This window comes from Diprion similis, chromosome 8, assembly GCF_021155765.1.
Source record: "Diprion similis isolate iyDipSimi1 chromosome 8, iyDipSimi1.1, whole genome shotgun sequence".
Lineage (NCBI taxonomy): Eukaryota > Metazoa > Arthropoda > Insecta > Hymenoptera > Diprionidae > Diprion > Diprion similis.
The window spans coordinates 15058548-15078317 of NC_060112.1; the positions used below are offsets into that span (position 1 = coordinate 15058548).

The 19770-nt window shown below is 41.4% G+C and overlaps 1 protein-coding gene across 4 annotated transcripts in view; it reads left to right on the plus strand.

Moving 5' to 3' along the window:
* Positions 1–19770, plus strand: part of LOC124409202 (synaptotagmin-7) — a 165474-nt gene that overhangs the window by 84252 nt on the left and 61452 nt on the right. The window contains exon 1 of one of the 4 annotated variants that reach the window (XM_046886661.1): positions 18919–19700. The exons of the other annotated variants lie outside the window; for them this stretch is intronic. Coding sequence (XP_046742617.1) covers positions 19612–19700 — 89 coding nt within the window. The 5' untranslated portion in view covers positions 18919–19611. Of the gene's footprint in view, positions 1–18918; positions 19701–19770 lie in introns of those variants that run through there. 4 annotated transcript variants of the gene reach the window in all.

Genomic DNA, 19770 nt, shown 5'->3' on the forward strand with positions numbered 1-19770 from the left:
CAATTTCGTAGTTTCAGTTCTATTTCGTGATCCATCGTATTCTCTCTCTCTCTTTTCCTCTACTCTGCAGCTAATTGGTTTAAACTCTTTTTAATCTTTCGTGCATCTCCGCGGAGCAATTAAGCAATCTCGTTTACCCCGCCTCCCCCCGCTCTCCGAGTTGAATTACACGAGCATGCACTTTTAGTTCGTCGCGAAAAATTCACCCTCGTCGGTCCAGCTGCTGTCTAGCAGCGCCACAGATTTTTAGCAACAACGTTTGGCACCTGCAGCTGCGGAACTTTTCCACTGATTCACCTACAAACGTAATTGCCTCGGCTATCGTCGCTCGGAATACTCAAATATCCGGCCTCTCTCGCATTCGCATCGTGATAGGCGATTCGCGTGTTGTGAGAAACCAATTAACCAGTGTCCAACCGAGGCATGTAATCATGTGTCGCTTTCGCAGGCAGGAATCTGCTGTAAGAATGACATTCATGTGATTTCAACTGGTTAGAGCTTTACCGGAGATTTTAAAGTAACGATGTTAAAATTTAACGCAACGTTCTACCTCGCGTGCACATTTCGCTGATATTAGACTCTGTCAGGGCTTCAAGCATTCCGAGGCACATAAAGCTGTTGCAAATAATACAATGTACACACTCGAGTGTACAATGAAACCTGCTATAGACAATAAGTCCTAACATCGAAGAGCAACAGATGTATAGTTGCTGGACCAACAATCAGCGGATGGCGCAGCTGATACACTTGCTCCAGTTGTGTGCTCGTGTGTATCCTAAAGGAAACAAGTCCGTCGTGTTCTGTAGAAATAAGGCAATCCGTCGAAGAGTCGAACGATAGAAATCAACCCCGATCACCTCTTTTCAATTTTTCCAATCAAGTGCAGCATCGGTATTTACCTCGGCGGACGCATTCAATAGTAATAAAATTCCTCGGGCGACTATGTCTGCACTCGAATTAACGCGTTATAGTAAAGATAGAAAAATGTAGTTAATTTTACACGGTGTCAAATCGACCACCGAATTTTCACCCTCGTGCTCAGACGATGCATACATTTAGATTTTAGCGGAGGAACTGTTGATTCGACAATTTTCCGATAAGCCATAGAGTTTCTTGCTGATTAAATTTTGCTCTTGAAAAATATGCTTTCACTTCGTCTGTCGACTTGCGTGGGATCTTGCGACTATGACGGCTCAACTTTTTTTCAATGTGATTATATACAAATTTTCGGTTAATCATCGAACGTTTGAGTTATTTCAACGACAAGTATCCGTTAAACGTAATATCATCTCAATTAGCATAGTAATTTTGAAAATATGTTGCCGTTTTATCGATGCAATTTGTACAACTTCCTTACACAGCTTTTAGATAGAGTTAAGCAGGTGATGGATGACTTTTATTTTCCTTGTTGAACTTTTCGCGGACACTTTTTACCGAGATAAATATACATAAGGCGAGTTGGGTAACTAACATCTGGTCGTGAAGTATAAGACGAGAAGTGCAGTGCAGAAAATAAAAAGAAAAAAATATCGCCTAATTTCGTCATCCGGCGACGGAATTCTTGCATACGCATTTCCGAGCTTAATAATTCTTCAATATTTATAACGCGACATGCACTCCCGGAAACTCATGCGCTAAATCTCCTGCAATTTTCTCTTGCACACGTTATATGTAGGTAATAACCAGCATCTGGCTATTTCAGGGATGTAAGGTCAAACTATAACAGACCAGTGAAGTTACACCGGTTCGCAGAGAAATGTCCACGGTTTGAGACGAAGCACGACTGACACACGTTGGCCGAAAGGAATACGATAATAAGCTGGAGGAAACTCCGGAGCGAAAGTTACACACATCAAGTGTCAGGAATGGAAATTCATTTAACGAGACAGCATCCTGCAGGGTTGAAATTGCGCTCAACCAGAGTTAGCTTCCTCTAAGAATCTTCTTAGACTTCCTATCCGTGTAGAGAAAAATATATGACGTGAAGTGATAAAGATCCGAACACGTCTCGGCATTAAATTTACGCGAGTATAACTAATGAAGTCGTTACAACGAAGTAACCCGGGAACAAAGGCCGACATCTTCTGCATCGTGCCAACTTCCCAACCCTTGGAACCTCGAGACCCTCCCCGAGGTCCTTTTCGCGACACGAGGGTTGCATGGAAGCAGGACTGCCACCGTCCAACGGCTGTTTGTGTTTTTGGCACCAACCATCATGGTACCGGAAGGTCATCTGCCCGCGATGCTTTGTTATTTGGTTCTTTTTTTTCGCCCGAAAACGTATTCTTCATTTTGAACTCCGTTATCCGCTGGATTTGGCGAGGGATTTTGCGCAGCTGTTGGAAGAGATTATTTTCCTTCTTGAGAGAACTGTATTATACAAGATAAAGATACTGAAACATGATTCGCGTCTGCAGTGAATTCCCGAAACGCTTCTAACGGAATTAGGAAATAGGAGAAGATCCGGGTTTCTCGCTTACCCGAAACTACGTTCCTGCGGTATATACACTTGCGGCCCCAACTTCTACTCCTTGACCAGAAGGCCACAGCCAATTCCCAACTCCGTATTCTGGATGGGAAAATATATTATAACACAAAGCGATGAGCGTGAAATGAGAATCGAGTGTCCGGTATAACTTCTAGTTCATTCGCCGTTTTGTAATTCTCTACTCTTCTTCCGCTTTGCCGGTCTTACTAACGTAGAACTTACGTGAAATTTTCACGTTTCCAAACTCGCATAGATATATGAGTGCAATTGCTTTTGAAGCTTGTTAATTATCGAAAGTCGAGGGTGGATCGCAATCGGAAACAAGTCGTTTTTCCACTCATTCTTTTCCCCCTTTCACTCAAGACTCTCCTTTCTTACTCGGGACGATTCAGGCCCTATAAAAGGTGGATCAATATCAATTGTGAAACGATTCAGAGTACTTTTGTCGCCCACTTCACTGGCGAACTGTGAGCTTGAAAAAAGCTCAATGCGTGACGGGTTTTTTTCATAGTTCTATACTAGGTTAATAATAATTGAAAACTGTAGAAACGTTGATGATTGCAGAATTCGAAAATCTCTTTATGCAATTATACAATCTGCACCAGGCATGACGCGCTTTATGAAAATTCCAATGTTCCGTGAACAATGGGTCGAGATTGTCGCGATAAAGAGCGAATTAAGTAGAATTCGCACAGTTTGGATAGGTGGGTATCAGCATGAATATGAGAACGGTGAACGTTGTAGAAAGAAATAAAGAAAAGAAGATAGAAGAAGAATATAAAAGCCGAGAAGTGGAAACGAGCGAAAGAAAGAAGACTATCAGCCATTCTTCCATACGAATATCAGGGAGTCTACAGCAACAGATGGCACATCTAATAGCGAAAAGGATCGCTAACTGACTTTTGCGTATAGTTGAATTTCGTCGAATTTGTCGTGGTGCCAATTGGCACAGATCCAAACGTCTCGAGTATGCCATGAAAGGTTTACGACGATTATCGCGCAACAGATAGGGACACTTACCACTTGTTACGTTATCACGTTCGGACAGAATATTTGCCTCGTCTTATAACCATCATTCAAAAACAGGACAACATCCCAAACCTGCCGACTATTCTGTGCCTGGCCAGATACCGGGACAGCCCGAATTGAAAGTGAAATATTACACGAACGAACTTGTGGCATATTGAAATACACCAAAGTTGGGATTGGTTTCCACAGTATACACAATGTATAACAGTATATGTATATATACATAAATATATATATATACGTACGGACAATAAGGGCTCATATTAATTTGAGAATCACTGCGGGACGGTAGGCAGCCAAAGGCTGTCTATTCTTGCTGATCTATGCACGTGCCTCGGGCATTCATACACCGCGATTCAAGGGAAGTTCTCCTCTCCTTCTCTCGCTTCCTCTAATATCTCCGGAGTTAATCCATCCGCATAAGTACAATATATGTATGTACGTTCATTCACATACTTGGCTTTGTTTTGCAGTATAATCGCACCTCGCTATTTTGATGTCACAAATAGTGAAACAAAAATGTGGATTGATGTATGAAAGTTATTCAAGAGCTCGAATTATATATAGGCACAGCAGCTTTATTCTGTACTTGAAATTGAAAAAATTTACACCTTGAAAATATCAGTATAGACTGAAACTGCGAGTTTCCGACTCGAGGGTTGACTTTAAACTGAAATTTGGATAATCGAGGTGGTTATTGAAATGGGAAAAGAGCCAGAATTTGAGGTTTGTTATACGAACGTGTAATCTTATTGGAATCTTGTTACTGTAACAAACACGTGCATGGAGAGAAAACAGCGAACTCCGTTCCGCATGGGCGTTTCATGCGACATATAATATCTCTTCGATAGATAAATCAATTTTTGTATACAGCTAGTGTTACATCGGGAAACAAATTGCCTCGATTCTAGTTAGATAGTACGCGATAGTATCTAGGTAAAACGATACATCCCTACATCGTTATCCATGATTTATCTTCGCGGCAATTCACCGCAGGTAGAGGTACAAATATCTCATGGAATTTGTCGATTCGGCGGGTGGTCGCCATCATCACGGGATAAAATATCCGACGGTCACCGAAATATTTTGGGTAAACCAGCCTCGAATTCCATGGAACCTTATCCCACCCTCACCCAGCTCACGTACGCTTTGGCTTTACTCCAACCCTCTGCCTCCCGCCCCGGTTGCCCGTCTGTCTTCAGATTCCAAGAGAGCTGACTCGCTTCTTGACTGCGTGGTGACCAAGGTGAGAATATACTGAAGGTAACCAACGATAAACGGTGAAGCCGGCAGCCTTAGAGATGAGGAATACCTTTGAGAGCAGATCAAACGTAAAGGAGAACATCCTTTTGATACATTGCAAAGTTCGAAGTAACCGCGCTGACTTGAATTCTTCGTTGGAAAAGCTGAACCTCATATTCAGGAAATTTTCTATATCTCAATATACTATTGCAATATATTAGGACGTAGTGATGATGATTCCTAAGAAGAATTCTAATTTTGAACAATGATCCTGATAACTTCTCATCAAGCTTTAACAGGTCCGACCAGTCCGTAGTCCAGAGTTGGAAACTCCTACACACACCTTCAATTTGGTTGCTTTCACCCGGCAGAATGGTGTAACAAGGGGTGTATTTCGCGAAACTAGCTAGGGACCGCATATTTCCATCTGGATAAGGTCAGAGTTTAGAAGGCACGAGACATCTGGCTGGTGTAATGACTTCTCGTCGCACCCAGCGAGTTCAGAGTCCTGGACGAGCGGGACTGGACTGTTACTGGACGAGGTACCTACCCTGCAGGCCAGCGTTATTAAGGACGGTCTATAAATTACTTTCCCTACTTAAGCCAGCTCAGGCGTGGCGCCTTGTAAACCGCGCACTCACACTACCGGAGAAAATCTCGTACCTACCAACGCGTGTATTGATTAATCTGACGGAAACATTCCTTATGCATCGGTATTCGACATCGTCCTCGATCTACGATAAATACGCGTGCGGTATGCATTGATTTGACTTGCGCACGGTTTCCCATTGGTTCAGGCTTAATTATAATGTAAGTGCACGAGGACATCTGGCGATACTTGTGAGCGTGGAAATGAATGCGAATTAATGTGAAGAGAATTGTAAGATAGGATTCTTTGGGTTATCAACAGAAGGTTCAGGTCAGTTTTCGTTACAGTAACGGGTCCTTGGAGTGTAAGACCGACTATATTGTTTACTGCGAGTATCTAAGATGGAAGTTGTCGAAATATGTAGACAAGTTTTTTCCTAAGAGGCGAAACTTGGGAAAAATCGGGTTGCCATGGGGTTTTATATACTGTAACGAGATCGAATCGCTTTTATAATCCTTGAGCACTGTTAATGTGACATTTTGTAAATTGTATTACTTTTTCTTGTATATATATAACGTTCGATGGATGTGTAATAAAAGGTCGTTAAGCTACGTTATGGAGAGTTAAAAAGAGGAAATTCGCGGAATAGCGAGTATCGAACGAGCTCAAAGTATAACAAAGACGAGCTATGAAAAAAGTGAAATTCATATTCAAGCCTAGTAGTAAATTATTCCACGGTTTTACAATAACGAGAGGTGACGTCAATTAACACCGATCAAATTTTTTGCCATTTTATTCACTTTCAATCTGTAAGCCGTAAAATTGCAAAACTACCTCACCGTGTTGAGGTCGCCATTTTGTCATCAATAACATCTAAGACTTCTTTTCTTATTCTAAGACTAAGAAAATCACTCCCTGCAGAATTACACGTCGTTATTTACTCACTAATCTTCCAACATAAAGAATCGTTAGTTGTTCGCCTGACTTTTCGACGACTTTTTCCGCTCGTAACAGTCAACTACTTACCACGTAATGGCTCGACGTGGGGTGAATTCCCCGGTCCCATTAGGGACGCATTTCTTGTCGAGCAATTTTATTGACACTCCAATAAATCTCGCGGCATACTGGCATTCGGAGGCTCTCCAGAAATTAATTTGTATCATTGTCAGGGGAAAATTTCCGGTGAACGATTTTAATTTCAGGGATGAAAAATTAAAGCTAACTGTTTGAGAGGTTTACATTGCGAGCAACAACGTCATGTTAGACAAATTATATTTTAGAGTTCGTTGGGAAATAAGTAAAGTTAATAATTAAAATCTCTTCATTTCCCGATTGTTGTAGTGCATCCCGCCATGTTTAGATCGATTCTTAAATGCCTGTATGAAAATTTTCCGAACGTTAAACTTTCCTCGAAATTATCACTTTGGGTAAAGTTTTATACACATAATCCGTCTTATGCCTGATAGTTTTTTTCCTCCGGGGAACACCGCATCGGAAAAATTATAATTTTTAAATAGCATTTTCTCTCCTCAAAGTAAGAGGGGTTAGAATAAGCAAAGTATAGGCTTGGAATAACCACGAATGGCTAAGGAGGAAAGCGTCTCAGAGGAATGTAACGTGCAAAGTATCGCCGTTAAGAAGACTTAAGCTCGTCTTGTTAGAACGCTGATTGGTTCGTTAGACTAATTTCCTCTCCATGGCCTCCATTTCGGAAAGATTAGCTGAGAAAATGCTCGCTGCTATAGCGTCTCGGCAAAGCTCTGAATAGTAAAATTTACGCGGAACGTCCATAACTCAACAATCGCGTTTCTTTTTTCGCCATTTTAATATCATCCAGACGCCTCCAGCAACGGAATTCTGAGGTCGAGGCGTATTTCATCGTCGAACGGAAGCCTCGTCGTCGGCAAAAACGGTCGGAAGCGCATCGAAGAGGTTTGGAAAAGTTGAAAGTTTCCTTATCTCTTTTTTGCCTCGACATCTACGCCGGGTTTACACAAGCAAAGAAACGATACGCCGGAGAAGAAGGAGGAAAAAAGCTCCCACCTACACAAGGAAAAGCTCTTCGAGCGAGCTTTTCTTCGGACCACTCGATGGAAATGTGTGCTGCTAGGTACGCGTGAAGACGATTAAGTGGATTAACATCGCGCTGGTGTCATTCAGAAACGTGATGCTCATCCTGCAGTGCTTCGGTTGAGTGACAACCCTTTCTCGGAAACACGTTCGCGGATATGAGTCTCGAGTAAACTTAACGTTCCTCATCGAAAATCACCGTTTCTGAGTGGCTCGTCATGCCGAGAGGCGACATCAGCGATAATATCACCTCCTAGGTGGAGGGATTCGCGGGAATACTCAACAAAACTTGTATTGTGGGCCGATTTTCTTTTCAGGAAAGAAACGCACGAGCTTCGGGATCGATGAATATAGTATAATCTACTCGAGATTATCAATAATCATATCAACTATTTCAATTGTCTACGATAAGAGCAAACAAATAATTATAATTCAATGATTTTCAATTTAGTTACCGTCAAATTTTGTTTATGACTATTTTTTATTTTATTATAATTCGACACTAGGGCTGCTTAGTGGAATACTCGAAGAGACCAAACCACGTATGTCGAAGTCATTGTTCCGTGTATATTCAATTACAATTACTTATATGACCGCGGAGGATAATTAATTACACAGGAATTTCGTAGCAGTCGATAATCGTTAAATATACATCTATTCGAAATCGATATGTACTTGAAAAAATTTTATACGTTATCAAAAATAGTGTCAATAAATCTTCGCCAAGTTCACGTCGCGAGGATCGTTCGACGTGATTTTAAAAACGTGTCATGATATTTACAAGTTACTTTTTTTCCATGAATATTTATACCGACGGTTATTCATCAAACGCTACGATCAATATTTGAATACATACACTCTATATTCGCCGTGTATAAATAGGCAGAATTTTATAATAAACAGCGATGTGAGTACACGCGTGAGGCATGCTCATTCACGATATAAAAATATCACGCTATAGGTACCGATTTTCACACTGTGCCGTAAATCTACACTAAGGGCTGAGAGTTTTATCTTATACATGTATATTCAAGCATTTACATAATTTCCCACTTAAGGCAGGCACCTTTTGTTATTACCATTCGTATCGCTAATTCTCTCCGAAAGTTCCAATTTTCATTATGTTTCAAAACCTTGGAAAAGTTTTCCAATTCACCGCGAGTCACAGAATCCTTCGTAATTAGTGTTTAACGCCACAAGCAACTTGACACGTTGAGATGTAACTCTGGGTCACCGAGCACAAACGAGCTATCAGAAATCTTGTCAGACAAGAGAAATGAATCGCTGTCAAGCAAGTGAAGCATGCGTGCATCGAGAATAACAACGTTGCTTATGCAAATCTTACCAACAGTGGAAATCGCGTTGAAACTGTAATTAACATCTGATTAGAAAAATTACGATATTGCACAAATAATAAACCATCCGACCTACGACAGGCTGATATACATAATATCGACAATATTTTCGCTGAGTACTTGCAGGGCAACATGTGAAAAATTTGTTTAATTAAACACACTTCACAATACTCAAGATAAATGAGCCAATTTATTTTCTTATGCAATGTATTATTTACCTTTACGAATATTTGAAATGGAATTAATTGAACGCAATCCTTTGTTTTTTCTTTCCATTTCCGTCACGTTGCATGCGTAACGCAATTACTGTGAAAAATTATCGTATATTAAGCCGTATATGTATTGTACAGAAATAATAATATAGTTATTCACAATATATGCAGATCGTACGTATACGCAATCCGAATTATGCTTTATATACGGCCGAATGACCCGAATCAAATACGTATATTCCATCGATACACGTGGAATATAGAATAGATCTGTAAGTATTTTCTCGAAATGTACGCGCAGTTTTCGATACAAATAGAAATAAGACGGGCGCAGGTGTTCGAGATATTCGCGTAGATAGCTGCTCACGTCGTAAAGTACATAGCAGCATGGTTATGCTTTTTTCCCCATTGCCATTTCCGCTTTTCTTCAATTTTCACCGATCTTCTTCCTTGCCAAGTTCTTCGGCCGCGAATAATCAGGCTGAAAGCAGTCCCTCGAATAACAAGCAGCCCCCGCACACATTATATAGAAAGTGGAAAATAATTATGTTGAAGTGAAATTAAATTCGAATCGTATTTCATGACATTTTCTTTGGACAGTGGTACTGATCGATGGTCGGTGTTGCAGCAAATTAGGGCGTCGTTAAACACAACCTCGCAATGTGACGTCGTAGGGCCTCGGTGGGTATTAAATCTCGTGGCAAAGTTCTGGGGGAGAGAAAAATGGTAATGAAAAAAAAAGAAAAAAAAAAAGAGACAAGAAATTGAACCAGAATTAATTTCACAATTTATATCAGAATATTAATGACGCGTTTAATTTTCTCGAGGCTGTAAAAATTTACATTCTTCATCCGTTGGCCAAACTAAGTTTCAATCTTTCCTCTACATCTTGAGAAATAAAATTTCGCGAGCCTTAAAACATTGTCAAAATTTTTCTCAACAAGTAATTAATAATCTGTAATCTTTGATGTGAACAGTTCTGATGGACAAGAGTCGTTTCATTGTTCCTATGTATACGGTTCATTCAAAGGCTTTTTCGTCGCGAAAACAACGCGTCCGATATTCAAACTTGCGAATCTCCGACAAAGGAGCTTCTTCCTGTACCTTTGTATGACAAAGGATAAGACTTACATACAAAGGATAACGAGGGATGCGTCATTATCCATCATTACAAATAATTCAAGGACACGAAAATCGAAAATTCGGATTACAGGTGATAAGGAAATTAACGACAATGGGGTCTGGGCTGCTAGATGGTCTAGTGGAGTGAGTCTTCGGAAAAGCATCTCGACCTGCCAAGTTGGATTCCCGGCTGCGTCGTTGATTTTTCAAGTCCCCAAAAAAAGTTGGAATTTAACTTTCTACGAAGGATGATGACATTCTAACGGAATACTTGCCCAGTATTCCAACAGATGAAGCCTGTTTTCGTAGATTTATTTTCCCTTGACAAAACGAACGATAAAAAAATTTGTGCGTGTAAGCTCACGATAACTACAAGTCAAAGTACGAAGAATTCAAATCATAAGCATAGCCGAGGTTGTGTAATTTGTTTACTTTCACGGATAGAAGGTAGAAATTAGAACGTGCTTTCCGAAAACATAGAAAAGGTACCATGGAAAATAAATTAATCGCCGGATGATCGGAAAACTGTGGATGAAGACTGCATTTATAAGCTTATATTAATAGATTGGTCAGCTGGGTCTTACTCGTTCCAGAATCTACTGAGACGTAGGTATTCAACGAGCTTTATACAAAATTAAAACGCTTTTATGCGGACCAAGGAACCAAGGAAATCATGGTGCTCTAGTACACAATATACGTATCTGCTTGAACAAGGAATGTGGTAATTACATTATACGCTCTATGTATGTGTGCACATAGTAGCGAATAGCCGTTCCTTCCTTCAGAAACTGTCTGCCAGTAAAATCAACTTCACCTGTCGATGCTCATGTTCTCGAGTAAATTGCAAAATTATTAAAGGAAGTTATAATGCATCGCTTTATTAGTTGATTCTGCACACAAATTAATTGACAGAAATAATTCTACAAATATTGATACATGTGTAATCTCTGTACATCCACCTAATAAATATCGTCAACCGATTTCACACGAATAAACCATCAGCCGTCAACACATATTACTTGATAAAATATATCCTGGGAGGGCTTGGAAAATGGATTTCGGTAGTCTTCCCCCGATAATGCCTCTATTTTTCGATTAACACTCAAGCTGTGTACTTATTGGGGTGAAAACGACTGTCTCCGTTTTGTGATTAAGGATTCCGAACCATATCGTCCTTGAAGCGCGCTACAAGGAAGCTTTTTGAATGCTTGAAATGCAGGAGACGCCGGCAGCCGGCCTGCAGACACATTCTTGTCGCTAGTGGCATCCGGCCTCTTCACCGTCTGTGGCTATTATCGGATTACGAGAAAAAGTAATTTAGAGCTTGGAGATTGAAAGCGGTTCGGAACACTCAGAACTCCTCGTAAGCTTCGTTCCGGATCCTGAAACGATTTTCCGCTTTCGTACTTTGCAAGGCTATATATATATATATATATATATGTGTGTGTATATTCGTGGTAGTCTCATTATTCTATTTATTTCCGATTGATGACTTTTTTTTACAAATTGATCGTTTTTTTTCTCCCATTTATCGCCCCTTTTTTACACTATCAGCGAAAATGCTTCGTTCCCATCACCTGTCTGCTATTCACAGGCTTAGAGCCCCTGCATTTCGCTACATGTGGAAACTATAAACGTCGTTCACATCATAACTAACTCAGTTCTTTGCAGTGCTAATAATTGTATGACGAAAAATTTGCGAAAGTTTATCATTTCTCGTATTATCGATCGATTTCGCAGCACTTTAATCCATACGAGTCATGTAACTGTATAGCCGAAGTTTTGCATTCATGTAGAATATCGAAATTCATGTAACATCACGAAATATCGAAACCACATCACTCACAGATGTGTTTTTCTATCTAGCTTCAATTTCCTTTCCGCTCATACCGAAATACAGGCCATGAATATTTCGTCGTAAATTTCCTGACGGAAGTATTATCAAGTATACAATATACGTGTCGCTAAAAATAAAGAAGACGAGATTCTTCCGGAGTTGAGCTATATAACCACACACGAAAGAAACCGATACCCCTATTAAGTAGATGTGTATAATATAGCTGTGAAATACCTACTTCACTTCTGAGGATCGTTCAGAGGCAACAATACGTATTATTATAATAATAACGAAAATAGTCAAGCACCGTGGTATTTCGGCCGTTAAAAGGCTTTTCATGTGAAGAGTGGTAGAAGTGGCCACAAATTGTGTGCTCGACGTCATCCTTCATTGTTTGTATCAAGTATGACTCGTTTCTGGGCTTCTTTTTGTCGACATGATTTTCTAAAAATTCTCTAACGACGGTCACGCGTTAACGAGACTTTACAAAACCACGTACATTCCAATCGATTCGAGTTCTGGATCGAGGATCAACGGTGGAAAGCCGGTGTACTTGATCACCCCAATTAGAGGTAATTGAGTCTGGATATCGAGTAGCATAGCGACACCCCGAGATTTAAACGATGTCTCACGCGGTTCCCTTCAAGCCTGACTGACGCGACGGGTGGTATTAAACTTTAGCCATTCCTCTGGGTACTAACTTCGTTTTGCGACAGGATGGTTACGCTTCACGAGCGGAAAATAGGGCGGCTGCTTCGCCTTGTGATAGACGAAAAGATTCTTGGATCACTTAACGACTTAAAGTAGAGTAGAAGTACACCTGGGGAGTGAAACTCGCATTGCCATGAACATAAGAGACGGGGGTCGAGGGGGTAGGCCGGGTAGGCGGAAATTTGCCCTCACTGATAAAATCGTCCGACAGAACTTTTACCGCGGAGGCAGGAATAAAGCTCTGCCGCACTTTGGCCGAGACCTTGGTCTCCCCTTAATTTCAGCATCGTCGCGATACTTCAGCTTGGTGTACGTGATCGGGAAGAGAGCTTTTCATGTCGGTTACGTTACCCCTTTTTCTCCTCAGTTCCAGTTTCTTCGATTTGACCCCGGTAAACTAATGCTGCTGCTCTATTTTTGCAAAGGTGAAAAATTCTTTTCCGATATTCAGATCTCTAAGTCTAACCTGACAACGAGGATTTTATCATATTCAGGAATCAGGAATACATTATTCCAAATTTTACGGTGTTCGTTATACAATCTTCATTCTCTTAGTTATAAGTGGAATATAACTTTGCTTTAACTATTGAGAAGCTTTTTCGCGAAACATGCTTCTTAAATTGAAGAAAAAATGTATCATACTACAAGCGAATTACATGGGAGGTAGAAAAGTCGAAGGTTCTTTGATACCTTTCACATCCATCAAGTGTCACTCAAAATCGATTTGACGGTTCGTGAAGTACGAAGAAAGTTCGAGCTGCTGTTGACGCGGAAATGAAACTCGGCTTTCGATTACATAAGCGGGATACCATGTAGGTACCTAATATAAAAGAAAAGTGAACAGAAACGGATTCGCGACAAGAAATAAATAAAGGCGTGTGAATAAAAAATCTGCTTTGATCAAGTCGACACGCTTTGAGCTCAAAGCTCCGTCAAATTCGGACGTGCAGCGCATCTCTCCCGCGTATTTATTTGTTGGGAGAGGCTGAATTTCGCGTCCAGAGCTACGTATTACTCGTCAAGATAGAGACTACAAAATACGACCGCGAGCTCAACGAGGCATAAAGGCTTCTTGCAGAATGCTGCTGGGCCGCATTGAACCCTGCAGTATTGTATGGCAGGGGCCAAGAGCTGCGCGGTCAAATGTCGTCATGCATAGAAATTTCTTTATTTAAGAGGGTTGACTGGTGGAACGCGAGGCGTCGCGACGCTGACTCACATTCCGGGGATTGTGGAAACGATGGCATCCAGAGGCGGAGCTTTTCCGGCGAATTCGATGACTCCCGTTGAAAGAAGACAACGAGTCTCGAGAATCGAATTTTCATCGCAACCCGCTTTGCGATTCGTCGATAGGCGCAGCCCGAATTTATTGCTATTCGCGAAAAATACTTGTATGTACGATTCTTGTCCCTATCAATCAGACGGGTGCAAGGATCGTTTCTGTCTGCGAAATTGAGCTGCAAGCGCAGGGTCAAAGCTCGAAGAAAAAACCTTGCAATAAAGGTGTGATTTCGTTGGGACAATCGGGATGAATATATGGGTTGGAGAAACTTTTACAAGCCTGCTACAGTGCGTGACTCTTTTTGTCTAAATTTTTTGCGTCATGTCTTGTTTATTACATTCCTTCAGAGACCTTTTCTCACTGGCTATTAAATTTCTTCAACTGCAGTCATGTCTCCGATGTCAAGAGCTGAGTATTTAGAGCACGACAGAGAGAGAGAGAGAGAGTCGATAAAAACATGTCTAAAAAGACTGTCACTTCCAGAGATAGAACAATACCGGAGAAAAATCTGGACGGACAGAGATGCCTGCGCAAGAAAGGCGGGATAAGACGGGATAATCCTAGATTGATGCAACTCAGGTGACGCTCTCCTCCGCCTCCTCCTCTTCTAATCTCTAAGATTCATCTCTTTTCATTTCCCCCGTCACGTTGCTACGCCTAAAAGAGTCAAAGAAAGCTTTCGGATTTGTAATTCCGTGAAATGCACGTAAGATATTCTTCGACCCAGTTGTCGAAAATCATACTGCACTGTTCTTTGTCCAAAGTTTTTTTTCTTCTTTCATTTCTCTCCCACTTTTTCTAATCAAACATAACTGTCACATTGTCTCGGTATAAATTGCCGGTGGAATCATCCGAGCTTTTACAATCAGGATTAATTCATTAACGTCCACCTACCGGATGTAATCAACGACTTATACTACAGTAAACTCGTAGTCCGGTAGTTTGAAAGTCGTTTCAAGCTGTCTTCGAAGTTGGCAGAACTATGCGCGACGCCATAGTTTCCTCGTCGTCACTTTGAGAATTCGAAATGTGACCGTGAACGACGGTTGGATGGTGCCGACGTGACTTGGAAGGATGTTTTAGCGAATCAGATCGTCTTTGATACGATCTCCGTTCTCGTGATCGAATTTACACGTAGAGAGACACGCCTTGGCGCGTTACTCATCATCCACTCAAGTCAACGTGGAGTTCACAAGTTCACGAGTCATAATGGCGTTCCACTTTCTCATTCACCCTCATCATCATCCCTTCGCGGCTTGTCGTAAGTACGGAGAACCGCGTGTCAGCTTCCTTTGAGTCGGTGCGAACCGTCTTCGTGGTGACAGTTCCGAACGTCACGGGATATTAGGGATATTAGGCCAATATGGACGGTGCAGATTTCATCTCCTAAAATGTTTGCCGTCTCGTGTAAGCAAACGGTGCAGCCAGTTGCCCACAGCCGGATACCGTAGATATACTTAAATGTCAGATCCGGTTGCCGAGTTTGCCGATCAATAGCGCCCGGATGATCCTCAACTAGTGACACGCGATGGCGTGTGCTAATTTTTTACATCCCCTCTCAGATCAGCCGTCAGCATCAAATTGGCCAAAAACGTCTCAGTCTACTGGTCGAATTGGCGTACCTACACCTACGCGATGCGAAATGGAACGGAACGGAACGGAACAGAAGGAGAGTCTTGGTTTAGACGCAATTCCACGCGTCACTGGCTACCTAAGTGATCGTCGTCACCCGGAAACCTGGGTGATCCCTGTTCTCTCGTTTATGGGGGGGGGGGGGGGGCTTGTAGTCGATAATTGTTATTTATAGCTGCGGTGTAAGACGAGCCCTCCTGACGATGGGGTTTGAAGCTACAGATCAGTAATAGGCGTTCTGTTACGGTACACCACGTGGGGCGTGACCCCAGAATCGTGCCGCCATCGAGAAGAATGATTAAGGGGGTGGTTTGACCCTTTCCTGCTTCATTGTTGAGTTAAATTTAGGTCAATTAAAAATGAATTAAAGATATATAGCATTCCCAGGCTTAACAATTAACTGCATCAATCACAGCTTTCTGGCTATTTTTTCAAAATTCATAAAAATCACGAAATCCATAGATATCAAAAATCCGGAAATTTTTATTCCGAAACCTGTATTTCAAGAACTAGTGATTTTTGGGACTATTTTCTGTCTATAAGAACTTTTCATCGGGATGATATGTACTATAACATACTGAAAATCCAACCAATTCGACCGGGAACCAATTTCTTCAAGGATTCTGCGGGGTCCTTTTATCGAAATTGCAGGCACAGTTTCAAACTCAACGAGTAAAAAGTGCCGAAAAATGTCTTTTAACATAAAACAAGTACAAAGTTGAAGAACTTGAGACAATTTTTTTGCTCAATTCTATTGTATACCGCCGCACATCACTATTCGCAGTTAACTCAAATATCAGGGGTGAAATAGCGATAAGACCCCACTTAATTGATAGAAGGGTGCAGGGTGAAAATTGGCGATTAGATCCTGAAACGGAGACTGCTCGTGGTCAGAATCCGAGATGCTTACGTAATCCTCAAACCTTCACTCGGTTTTGGAATAACAACATCGAGTTCTACCCCCCCTCTCTGAAGCTGGTGAAATATTTCTCAGAACTAGGCACAGCCGTATATTTCTCATCCTCCCTCCTTTTTCCGCTCATTTCTTTCCCCATTTTCTTCGTGATTGTTTCAGTGTTATTCCGGGCCGTCAACCGCCGCTCACGGCTCTCCAGCTCGGTACATTTCTCCGCCCTCGAGTATCCGAGATTTAAATAAGCCTGTCAACGACACCCAACCGTCTTATACTCACATTCGCGACGAGGCTAAGTCGCCTGATTACTTTATTCTAAATACCATCAGCCTTACCCCGCATGCCAGTGTAGCGGAGGAGCTAAGCCTGCAAGTTGGGAGATAAAATCTTCCCCCTAATCAACCCCGCTAATTCGTTCCTTCCTCCAGGTTCGATCCACCCCACCGTCGAGCGCAATCTTCAGCAGCCTTTGATTTCGGCCTTTCGAAAAGAAATCGTACAGTCGTAACAAACGGATTTTGGCAGGGTTCAATCGGGGCAGCAGGGATTTGGGTCGCTGGATCAAGACGCATTCGAGTATAACCGGCCTTGATGGGCGTTAAAAATACAGCGGCCCTTTCATCCCTGGTTTTGAGAACCTACAGCTGTATCTCGAAGGTCGGTGGGATCGTAATTGCGGCTTTCGTTACTACTCGCCGCGTATTTGGGGCGATACTTCAATCAAAGTGTAAACTTTTTCGTAAAAATTTCCAAATATTTGGTGTTGATGAGAATTGTGAAACCCAAGATCTTTAACGCGGTTTTAATTTACCGTATTCGACGTTATATCACCATAGATTCTAGTCAAAAAGAGGCAAACGCCAAAAATTAAAATGGCCATACAATCGAAGGGTTAAAATATCAAATTTACAAACAACCGAAAATCCGATTCATAGAATTTCAAAATGTAGCAAGCAAAGTATTTAAAAGTCAAATGCAGAGAGGTCAGAGTCTAGAAAGCCAAAATATTAATGAGAATATTTTGAAACTCTATGATACAAGTATTCGATTCCTCCGAAATTCGATAATGTTCCCTTCTCAACGCGTGGCCATTATTGTTGTAAGCCTCCAAAATAAAGGAAGATTTTTCCGGGCGAAAATTCTTAGCCAAAGAATGTTTCAAAACCAGTCTTCAAAAGATATGTTACGAATAAATTTTCATTGCAAAAGATTAATCTCCTCCTTTTCTACAACACCTAAAAAACCATTTATATTACGAATTATATCACGTGTTTTCGAATTCTTTACCTTGCCATCTATAAAATCGCTCTTCTGGCCATTTTTCCAAAATTTCATGCCAATCCCTAGTTAAAGGCATCGCAGGAGTTTGGGGCCGCGGGGGGCGGACGAAGCGCGTCCGTCGGGTTGAACATGGGGTGGGGGTTCGGGAAAACGGCTAGGGGTTGGAGCAGCTGAGAGCGGAGCGACTAGGTCAGACCGTCAACGACAGCGGCAGTCAGTGTTCGGTGGAGGGCGTGTCTGCCCAACGTGCCATTTGCGACTTGTCATACATTGCATATATTTTTGTATATTAACAACTTCCACCCGCTTCTCACGCCACTCTAAAGCCACTTCCGATCGGCCCACGTGAGCGTCGTTACAACGTTCGTAATTATACATCAAGAGTCTCGTCAGCGGTGGAAAGAACCGATACGACGGACTTGTTGTTGCTCTTCGCCTTGACGGTCCGCATTCTTGATGGTAGGATAACGGGAAAGAGGGGGAGGAAGAAACGGAAAAAAGAGAAAGAAAAGTCTTATGTGATCAGGATCGTTGCTTTAGTGTTCTCTGTCTGTCTAACCTCTGTCGACCACGCTACGCGTGCTTTTGGAGGATCCTTTTAGTCGTCTGGGTTCCTTGGATGACATGCCACCATGAAGTCGAACGGAGAGTAAATTTCATGCGCTTCTTTATCGTGGTAATATTCCTCCGATTTTTTTTTTTTTTTTTTTTTAACATAAAATGGCGTATGCTAATATTGAAGATTCGTTTAAATAAGCTGTATTTGTGATGTTAATAATCCTGTGCCAAGTGTCTTAATACGCATAAGTGAATATTGAAATGGTTAATAATCGGTTATGATAATCCCACCAAGCTCTATGTCGTCCTGTTAGTATTTTTTCTTCCGCCTTCCCGTTGTCGCGTGTTATTCAAGTTAGATCGATTGCTAACAATACTGATAGTTGTATACGCAGGCTGTTGATGTTGTTGTTGTTGTTGTTGTTGTTGTTACTGTTGTTGCTATTTTTAACACAGTGTATAATATTATCGTTGAAAAATAATCGTCATTACATTGTGATCCCGTTAAAAGCAAAGTTTCCAAAGGCCTAATAATACCTATATACTCGTATAATATCACAAGGTATACATATAATATATTTACACGTAGCAGTAATTATAACAGTATTGCATTGAACTTTTAATCAACCGACCATAAACCATATATCCCTAATTGTCAGATGCTTTATTCGTGATTCGGTAATTTATTGTACAGACTTTGATCTTTGGTAACTCAGCGAAGCCTTCGCAAAACGAATAAAATTGTTGTTTACAATATTTACGGTAATAAAGTTTCGAGCGTGAACTTGGGAGAGAGAGAAAAAGAACCCGCGAGTGGCACGAGAATATACAAGTGTCATTCGAAGTGCAAATAAAATTGTAAGTGGTTGAGAAATTGACAGCCAATTAATTTGCTGGTTTCGAGAGGCTCTCGAGGGGACTTGAAGTGTAACTCGGATAAAGTGGTGCTTCGGAAAGGCACGATGGTAAGAAAATAAGGTACAAGATCTCTTAAAAGAAGACGAGATAGCCGAGTTTGCGGATTGTGAATACCTCGAGGGAACAGTAATTCAAAATTCAATACCAATGATGAGTTGCATTGACTCTGTTCGTCGCCATTAGACTGAAACTGAAATGCAGTCTCAGTACGGATAATGAAGAGTCTTCTAGTGTTCGGCCGATATGGTCATTCTAACCAGTGACTACACATAGAATATTCGGGCCAATCGAACGTCACAGGATAAAATTGGGAACTTGGAAACTGCGAGGGAACTCTGAGTAGACAATAGTTTAAAGCGGTTTCCTTTCAAAATGGAGGTTGCAGCGTCAGCGGTCCTGGATGGGCTGAAAAACAATCGAATCGGAAAATTGGCGCTATCCCGATTTCTCTCCCAAAGTCTGTAAGTAAAACCCAGCAATGATTAATCGCTTTCAAATCACTCAACTCTACCCACAATTATTCACACAATT